Source organism: Sus scrofa, chromosome 4 (genome assembly GCF_000003025.6).
Source record: "Sus scrofa isolate TJ Tabasco breed Duroc chromosome 4, Sscrofa11.1, whole genome shotgun sequence".
NCBI lineage: Eukaryota > Metazoa > Chordata > Mammalia > Artiodactyla > Suidae > Sus > Sus scrofa.
Window position 1 is genome coordinate 1,461,565 of NC_010446.5, and position 9,893 is coordinate 1,471,457.

Below are 9,893 nucleotides of genomic sequence, written 5' to 3' on the forward strand. Positions count from 1 at the left end.
CCCTGCACGTCTGCGGCCCGCGGGGAAAGCCGATCCCGCTAATCTGCTCGGCTGACCGGTTGGGCAGCTGCACCGGCTGTTCACCTTCCCGGCCAGGCACGCCCAGGACCAGCGCGAGCTGTGCGAGGACCAGAGCATGTGGGGGACGCGGCTGGCGCTGCTGGCGCTGGTGCTGGCTGCCCGCTGGGAGCTCGGTGAGGGGAAGGGGGCAGTGCCTGGGGTGGGACGGAGGGAGAGAGCAGGAAGCCGAGACGTGGCCTAAGAAGGAAGAGAAGCGAATGGAGCGGGCCGGGCACGGGGGGCACTGGGGGCAGAACTCGCGGCCCATGTCAGGGTGAGGAGGGGTGTGGCGGGAAGGGGCCTCTCCTCAGGGCTGAGGCTGGCAGAGTGGCTGGTGGCCCAGGTGCTGGGCGCAGTCTGGGGAAGGGCCCCTCATCCGGGGGCGTGGGTGCTAGGGAAGGATTTTCCGCAGGGGCGGGTGGGCTCGGTCCATCAGTCTCCCGGTTCCCCACCGTGGGGTGGGCGCAGGTCTCAGGAGGTGCCTTGGGGACACCAGGGAGGCACGGGGGTTGGGACAGCAGGAGATGGAGAAGGAGGAAGCAAACACAGACATACTAGGGGACTTGGGGTTTGAGAGAGGTCCTAGGCCCCTGCAGCCCCACACCCGACCAGAAAAGGGATGGGTGGAGCAGACCCAGCCAGATGGTTCTGCCCATTTGCCGGAGGGGGAAACTGAGGTCATCCGAAGAGACACTGCAACACTCCGCGGGGTGGAGGGGCCTGCGCCTCACTGTACGCCTAGGCTGCCGTGGTGGGGTGAGGCACTGGAGCTGGAGCAGCCTGGTTGCCCCTCACCCCCCAGCTGGGCCCTGACCTGCCCGGTCCCCACTGGATTGTGGCTCTTAAACCGTCCCTTGTTAGGCCGGCGCCAGCAGGCACAGCAGGCCCAGCCTGGCTGGCCCACCAGGTACGCTCCCCAGTTCCTTGCTGGATCCCCGATCCCCACTGCAGCCCTTTGGGTCCTGCATTATTCTGATGAGGAGCCCAAGAAGTGACCTGCCACATGGAGTGCCTCCCCAGCCCTCTAAAGCTGCTTCACCCCTGCTTTGAACTTGGCCGGCAGGCCGAGCCCACCCCCACCCCCTCTGGGGCACACTCTGCCTCAGGACACTGGCTCGCAGCTCTCTTCCTGAGTTTGGGCCAGTGGACGACTGGACCCCGGGTGGCACTGTCCCCCCAAACCTGGGCCTTTGGGTTGGAGGACTTGGGAGGGACAGGGCCTGCCTGACCCGTCCCTCATCGCCCCTTCCCCAGTGGTGGCCCTGCAATGCTACACCTGTCACGAGCCCACCAGTGTGTCCAGCTGTGTCACCACCGCCACCTGCAGCTCCAACGAAACCATGTGCAAAACCACACTCTACTCCCTGGAGATCGGTCAGTGGGCAGGGGGGGCCCCGGGGTCCCAGGGTCAGAGCTGCCTCCAGCCCTTCTAGAGCTGGCCAGCCCAGGCGCCCAGTGCCAGAGAGCAGCCACCACCTTAATCATGTCCCCAGAGGGCTCTTGGTCCAAGCAGCCAGGCCGCCCGCCACGCCTCCCTCCTTCCCGCCTTCTGTGGCGGGAACTCCCTTCACCCTTGCTTGGGAGTCACTGGGGAGGGAGTTGCCTCAGCCCATGGGGCACCCTGAGCAAGTCACTGCGTGTCCCTGGGTCTCGGCCAGGGGTGGTGGAAGGAAAGGGCCTTGGCATGAAGGGACTGAGACCTGGGCAGCGACCCCAGAGTGGGTGCTGTGCCAGGCGGATGGGCAGGACTTGGAGGCCGCGGAGGACAGGGTCTCAGGCCAGCCTGACGGCGGTGCCCCCTGCCCCCAGTGTACCCCTTTCTGGGGGACTCCACGGTGACCAAGTCCTGTGCCAGCAAGTGCGTGCCCTCGGACGTGGATGGCATCGGCTTGACCCGGCCCGTGTCCTGCTGCAACACTGACCTGTGCAACGTGGATGGGGCATCTGCCCTGGGCAGCCCCCGCGGCCTGGCCACCACCCTCCTGCTCAGCCTCCTCATCATCCTGCAACTCTAGAGCCCCCCCACCCCCCGCCGCCCAGCCCCCAGTGCCTCGGAAGAATCGCAGCCCCTCCTGCACCAGGCCTCCTGAATCTCTTTTCTTGGAGCGGACCTGTCCGCTGGGCAGGGGAGCACCGCCCGCTACGTTGCTGGCTCTGTCAGCCTAGGCCCTGTCCCCCTTGGGCCTCTCGGTCCTTCCATCTGTGTCCCAAGGCCTCTGCCCACCCCAGCCCCCCGGGCTCTCTTGGGAGCTGCCTCCCCCGTGCCCACATTGCTGCCCTGTCTGTCCGTGTGCCCTCCATCTCCCTGTGACATGGTAAGCAGAGACGGTCACTGGTCCTGGGACACTGGGCAGGTCCCTGCTCACCTGGCCTTGGCGGGTCTGGGTGCCTGATCAGGCAGGGCAGGGAGTCGGGTATCATGGGCAGGGGAGCTCCACGGCCACAAGGACTAGGTCAGGGGTGGCTTCTTGGAGGGGGCACCAGGGTAGCCCCTGAACGACAGGGAGACTGGGTGGGTAGAAGAGGCAGCCCAGGCGGAAGGTAAGTCCAGGGGGCCCAAGAGTGGCCGAGGGTCTGGGGTTACTCCATGAAGCGCCCCACAGCTCACTGGCCTGGCCCCTGAACAAGGCTTTACACGTGGCTGGTCCCCTGCGTTGTGTGGCAGAGGGTGCTGAGAGGAGGCTGGCAGGCGGGCTGGCCCTTCTGCAGTGCCCCCCCTCCCAGAAAGCCCTGGCCCCACCCTCACCAAGCCCCATGCCCTGGTGTGCAGGGCAGCCCAAGCTCCAGTGCAGAGGGGACTTTGGCTTCACCTTGGCCTTGGGCCAGCACCAAAGCCTCCAGACCATCTCCCAGAGGGCCACCTGCCCGACAGGCCTCTCCCACCTTCCCCCACCCGAAACATGCACCTGTCTCAGAAGCACTCGGGACAGGCCGGCGCCTGAAAAAGGATGGACCCGGGGGCAGGAGGCGAGCCCTGCTCACCCCGGTTCCTGCCCTCCTCTCAGCCTGTCCCTGCCCCTCCCTGCTCTCCTAGGTCCTGGGGTGAGGGGGCCTCCTGGGCTCTGCAAGGGGCCCCCAGCGCCTCCAGCTGAGCTGAGACGGGTCCACACAGCCTTTCTTCTGCACCACAGGGCACCCCAGCCCACAACCCTGAGTCCAGAGACCCCCCCCCCAATCAGCCAACCCCTCTTCAAGGAGCTCCTGCTCCCGGATGGAGGGCGGTGGTGGCCAGGACCCAAAGCAGGGCTGTCCTGGGTGAGGGACTCCCGCCTGTGCGAGAAGAGACTGGAGCCTAGGATTCCCCCTGCTCCTTGGGCCCCAGGAGCTCCACCCTCTGCTTCCTGTGGGCAGGACTCTTGTCCGAGCCAGCTCCCAGGGGGCTGGACCCTCACAGAGACCCTGTGCGGCTCTCTGAGCAGACCCTGGAATGGCAGGTCACCGGGGGCCAGAATGTTCAAACACTGTCTTGGAGGCCACACTTGGGGCTGTGACTCTGAGCCTTGACCTTTGGGAGGGAAGACTGCCCTCAGTTGTCCATCACAGCCCTCAGCTGGCCCTGTTCCCACAGAAGCAGGGAGACAGGGCTTGCCTGGCCTCAGACTCAGGAAACACAGACACACACAGACAGACACACACACATGAACACACGGCTGTACGGAGACACATGGGGAGGCTGGATGCCACCCCCACCCCAGCTACCACCCCACCTGCAGTGCCCTCCCTGCCATCCTAAACCTCCAACGTCATCCGGCTCCTCAAAGCTGGGCCAGGGCCCTGCCCAGGCAGCCTCCCCCGACGGCATGTGGGATTCCCATCCCGAGCCAGGACCGGCCTGTTCTGGGCACGCCCGCCCCACCGCTGCTCCGTCCCGCCTCCTGTGGACACACCCTCACCAGCCACCCTCAGGCTTAATCACCCTCTGCCCAGCCCTCACGGAAAAGGGGCTCAGGGTAGCTTGTGCACAGACGGTCCCGCAGGAGACAGGGGGAGCAAGCCCCACTCAACCCATCAGGCTCTAGGCCAGACACTTCCAGCTCTTCTCGAAACACCCTGGGTGCGTTGGGGGACCAAGCCCCAGAGAAGAGCCTCCCCTGCTGCGCCCGCCTGACTGCTTGATATGCGGTAACCAGTGTCTCTCCCTTGGCAAACATGACTTGCCTTTGTTTCCTTGCAATCATCTCTCATCCATGAGGCCGGGTCCCTTGTGCCTGGAAATAGCCCAGCGTCCCCAGTCCCAGCACACAAACAGAAATCCAATCCAGAGGGAGAGTCACCCTGAGGCCACACGTGGAGACGGCAGCAAAGCCAAGACCAAAACCCAGGCCTCCTGGGTGCCCTCCCCAAGCTCCCCCAACCCTGTCGTCCTGCCTTGAGATTGGGGTGCAGCTCTCTACCCAAGAGCAGGGTCCACCCACTCTCCACACTGCATACCTTTCACCCATCGCCCGCCCATCCATCCATCCCTCCATCCACTCATCTGCCATCCACCCCCCTTCCAAGCAGCCGTCCACTCATGCGCACTCCATCCAGTCACTCCTCCCTTGGCCCACCCACCCTCTCAAATGTTACCCACCCACCCACCCACCCACACCCATCCACCCACCCACCACCTACCATCCATCCACCAATCCACCCACACCCATCTATCCACCCACCATCCACCCACCCACCATCCATCCAGCCACCATCCATCCATCCATCCATCCACCCACCCATCAACCTACCATCCATCCACCCACCCACCTACCATCCATCCACCCACCATCCATTCAGCCACCATGCATCCATCCATCCATCCACCCACCCACCCACCATCCACCCACCAATCCACCCATCCATCCATCCACCCACCCACCCACCTACCATCCATCCACCAATCCACCCACACCCATCCATCCACCCACCCTCCATCCATCCACCCATCCTTCCATCCATCAACCCACCCATCCATCCACCCACCTACCATCCATCCATCCACCCACCCACCCACCCACCATCCATCCACCCACCCACCCACCCACCATCCATCCACCCACCCACCCACCTATCATCCATCCACCCACCCACCCACCTACCATCCATCCACCAATCCACCCACACCCATCCATCCACCCACCCTCCATCCATCCACCCATCCTTCCATCCATCAACCCACCCATCCATCCACCCACCCACCCACCATCCATCCACCCACCCACCCACCCACCATCCATCCACCCACCCACCCACCTACCATCCATCCACCAATCCACCCACACCCATCCATCCATCCACCCTCCATCCATCCAACCAACCATATAACCACTTGCTGAGCCCTCAGAGAGAGAAGCCAGAGAACCTGGGATACCAGATCTGGATGAGAAGGACCTGGACTGGGCCTTCTAGAACAGGGGAGCCTGGAGGTTAGGGTGGGAGACCAGAGAGGCTGCCCCACTGAGGCAGAGCCCGGGCGAAGGCATGGACAAGAAGATGTGGGGTGGGAGGTGGACAGTGCAGATCAGAGACTGTCAGGCCAGGACTGGAAGCTGCACAGATCCCTGCTGCCTGGGCCCAGAACCAGGAAGCTCAGGCTTGATCCAAAGGCCATGTGTAGGAAGGGGTCGGCAGCCACGAGAGGACGGGCCCAGGACCCCATACTCAACAGCCCAAAAGGAGCGTGGTGGGCTCACCCCCTCCCCAGAACTTCTCTGCACCTGGCCTGACACCTCACCTCTGGACTCCTGCTCCGGTGGGTCCCTGGGTCAGGTGTATACCAGGCAGGGGACGTCCGAGTGTGGAGATGGCCTTGGCCCTGGTCAGGCCTGCTGTTCCCGTGTAGCCTCCCCACGCGGCTGCAGGGAGAGCCCAGGCGGCTCTGGCAGGGTGCTTCCCGCCGAGGGCCCCTGCGTGCTGTGGCGCCTGCACATCCTCCTGCCAGCTGCCTCCAGCTTCCGCCTGGTGCCACCCTACTGACTCATGCACCGCTTCTGCCCCCCTACTACCTGAAGCGGGGGCCCGAGGGCCGGGTATAAATCCCCAGCAGAGGCGGGCACAGGCTGCTGCCCTCCAGGCTCCCAAGCAGGAGGTATGGCATCTCCCAGGGCCCTGCCGCTGCTGCTCACAGCAGCCCTGAGTGCACGCGCGGGTGAGCGGGGCTGGCTGGCGAGGGGCCCCGAGTGGGGAGGGAGCTTTGGGGGGCTCGGCCGGGCTCACCTCTCTCACCCTAAATGACCAGGCTTCACCTGGGACCAGGTCGCGGCCCGTTCTCCAGGCAGGGAAACTGAGGCCCTGGCGGGAGAGGCCCCGTTCAAGTTTGGAGCCCTGGGCTTGGAGGGGCTCAGCAAGACAGGCCGCTTCCCCCTGAGGGACGGGAGGGGATGCGCCCAGGGGGGCTGCGGGGGACGGCCCAGGGGCCCGGCCATCCCAGCCCTTCCTCCTGCCTCCAGGTGGGCCTCAAGCTCAGGTGGGGAGGGTCTGTCCCCACCCGTCCCCCAGGTGAGGGCTTCAGGTGCCTCACACGGGAGCAGCGGCCCAGGCCCATCTCCTTGCACAAGAACTGCAGGCCTGCGAGACCGCGCTGGGGGCAGTGGAGTCAGGTGAGGCTTGGGCTCATCGGAGCTGCATCAGCCTCAGGCTCCGGCTCCCATCTCAGGGCAACACTGCAGACCCCGAGAGGGGGTGGGGCGGGGGGGCTTCCCAGGCGCACGGGGTCTCGGGGTAACCAGGGATGCGGCAAGAAGGGCCCGGCCAAGTGCCCAGGGACAACCGGGGAAGGCGCTGGGCAGCGGGGAGCGTGCTCTGACACTTGCCCTCCCTGGCGGAGGGCCCCTTCAACCAGAGCCCCGTGGTGACCCATTCCTGCTCCAGCTCCGGCGAGGCCACCAACCCCAACAGCACTGGGGCTGCCCACCCCGCCTACTGCTGCTTCCGTGACTTCTGCAGCCCCACGGGGGCCGCCAGGCTCAGCGCCAGAGCCCTGGCCACTCTGGGGCCCATACTCCTAGGCCACCTCTTCCTCTGAAGGGCCTGGCACTGGCGGCGGGCACACCTCCACAGCCCGGGCTCACTGGACCTCAGGTTATTCCCAGGACTCGGGCAGAGAACCGCACTGGACGCTCTCTGCACCCCACCCCCGTACCTGCAGAAAATAAATCAGTGGAGGCTGGAGATGACCCCTTTCCTTCCGGGGCTGAGACCACAGAACCGCCTTCAGGCAGCTGGGCGGAACTGGTGGTGTTCTGGCTCCTTTGTTCTCACCCAGGCCGTTCTGAACCGTTTCAGATGGGAAAACAGAGGCTTAGGCAAAGACATGAATCAGGACCCAGTCTCCCAGCATCTCAGACCAGGACCAGCTCCCCAACCCAAGGAAAACCTGCCTCCATTCCCAGAATATTCCCTGACACCCGTAGGCGTCATCCCTGCCCTCCCACCAGGGTGGGAAGGAAGCTGCCGTTGGAATCATTTTTTCCATCCAGCCCGGGCTGCTGCCACAGCAAGAAGAGGCTGGAGAAGGGCTCGTGGAGCTCAGCCAGCCTGCCCGCCGGGGCTGCACCTGGGCCCATGGGACAGCTGAGAGCAGAGACTGTGCACAGAATCTCAGGCTGGGCCAGCTCACCCCAGATGTCCAGGGCTGGCTCAGGGCTCCCAGTGGGCACAGTGTCCTCAGGGACTGACCACCCCGGGAGCTCAGTGTCTTGAGGCTCCAGGAGACCCAGCCTCAGGCTCCTGGTCCCCCGTCTCATGGCACACAGCTGTCCTGGCTGGGACCCCGCTCCAGCCCTGTCGTTGGCAGGCAGAAGCAGGAGCCAGGTTGGCCAAAGGGTGTCACTGCTCATGCTGTCATCAGGCCCCCTGGACTGGGCAATTTGCACCTTCCGCAGGATGGCCAGCCTTCCAGACCGCCCCTGCGGGGCCCTGTATTTGGAGGCCCGGGGCTAAGGCGACCGCCTCACTTCAGGGGCTTGGCAAAGGACATCACCACCCCTCAGTCTCACCAGCAGAGCAACAGGGAGGGCACCTCTGGGCTCTTCGGGGGTGCAAAGTGGGTGAGTGCCACCCAAGAAGGTGTCGGCAGGGCCAGCAGAGGGCACAAGCCCCTTGCCCCCCCCACCCCCCGGGCACCCGGGTCATGGGTCCTCCCCTGCTGGCACCCCCACCATGAGCTCGGCAAGGTGGCCTGAGAACGCCCACTGGCCAGCGCTCCCTGAGGGAGCTGGAGAGGCCACGGGGGCCTCGGGAGTGGCCACAGCGGGGATGGGGGACGGGGGCCGCTCACACCGTCTGTGAGCACGTGGGGCCTTAGAAGCAAGGAGGTGGCGCCAGATGGCCCCCCACCCCCTCCAGTCATGGGGAGCTGGTGGGTGGCAAAGAACTGCAAAGGGAGGGGAGATGCCCGCCGAGGGTCCCCAGGGGCTACTCACCCCCCCACCACCACTGGTAAAGAGGCCACCCTCGTCCATCACCTGAACATCAAATGCGGGACACAGATGGGTGTGGAACGTGCCACTGCCCACACCCCCAGAAGCTCCGGCTCCCGACGGCAGCCCACAGGCAGGTGACAGGCAGAGAAGTCACCTGGGGAGCATCGGCCTCACCTGGGACATGCCAGACGGCTCCTGGACAGTAGGGACTGGGGAGCCCCGTCAGCCTCAGCGGCGGAGTGGGGGATACGTGGCCAGAGAGGGGACCCAGGCCTGGCTGGTCCCTGGGGTCAGAGTGGGTCCTGCCAGGACCCTCTGCAGATGCACTTCCATCCTGGCCCTGACCTGCGCCCTCTGTGCGCGGCCCGCCCTCCAACCGCCGTTCAAGAGAGGCCCTTCCCCTGCCCCAGCAGCGGGGTGTCTCCCTGAAGTGGACAGAGAAGTCCCCGTGCCCCTGGCACACAGCCAGCCCAGATGCCCTCACTGCCTCACAGCCTTTCTCTCTCTCTCTCTCACACACACACACACACACACACACACACACACACACGGTGCCCAGTGGGCAGACCACACCAGGGGCCCTTGTCCAGCCTCCCCAGCCCCCACCCTGCTCCACAGGCCCAGGCAGCACCACCAGTGGGGCTGAGACACCTGTGCACACCCTTCGCTGTAGCCCCACCTGGGACTCTGTCCTGACGACACGCAGCTCAGACACCTGCTGTGAACCCCCAACGCCCCCAGCCCAGCCCCAAGTTGCCGAGCAAACGCCTCTCACAGGAAGAGGACGCATCTTCTGTGCACATGCCACGTGCCTCCACGTAGCCACCAGCTCAGAAAAGGTGCAAGGCACAGCCCGGCAGGCCCTGGGCCTCTCAGACCTGCTCAGGAGGCAAAAAGAGCCGAGGCTTCAGCCAACCACCGTGACGGCAAACTGCTGGCCTGCCTCCCACCTCCCCGGCCCCGCCACCCCACTGCTGGACGCCCGTGGCCTCCAAGCGCCCCTCTTCCCCGTATTTCAGCACAGGGGCCTCCTAGGTCCTTCACACGGCCCTGCCTTATGCCCAGGGGTCCCACCCCTGGCCCTCCTGGAGCGGCTGCAGAACAGCCCTAGGCTCACCCTGCCCCCTACCCATTAAGGCCCCCTGACCTCTGTCCACGTGGCACCCCCAGCCTGCCCAGTGACCCCAAGAGTCTGGGACCCAAACCCAGAGTCCGGGGCACGACCCCAGGCACCTGGTAGAGGGCTGCAGGGGACAGGAGCAGGGGCCGAAGGGGCTTGGGCAGGTCCTTTCCGGCCCTGGTCCCATGTTCGGTGGAATGGGGACAAGCCCTGCCCTGCCAGCATGGCCTCAAGTTTACCCAACAATCCCCCCTGACCCGCTGGAAAACAGCCCCGGGGAACCCGGGCTTCAGAAACCAGGACTCCCCAACACC

General features: G+C 65.3%; 1 protein-coding gene across 1 annotated transcript; it reads left to right on the top strand.

Annotated features, from left to right (window-relative positions):
* LOC110260198 (ly6/PLAUR domain-containing protein 2-like) lies at positions 1-2,143 on the top strand. Its single transcript, XM_021088776.1, has 3 exons — positions 1-194; positions 1,315-1,434; positions 1,870-2,143. Exons 1-3 carry the CDS (start codon positions 137-139, stop codon positions 2,073-2,075), a joined length of 384 nt encoding a protein of 127 aa, XP_020944435.1. The 5' UTR covers positions 1-136; the 3' UTR covers positions 2,076-2,143.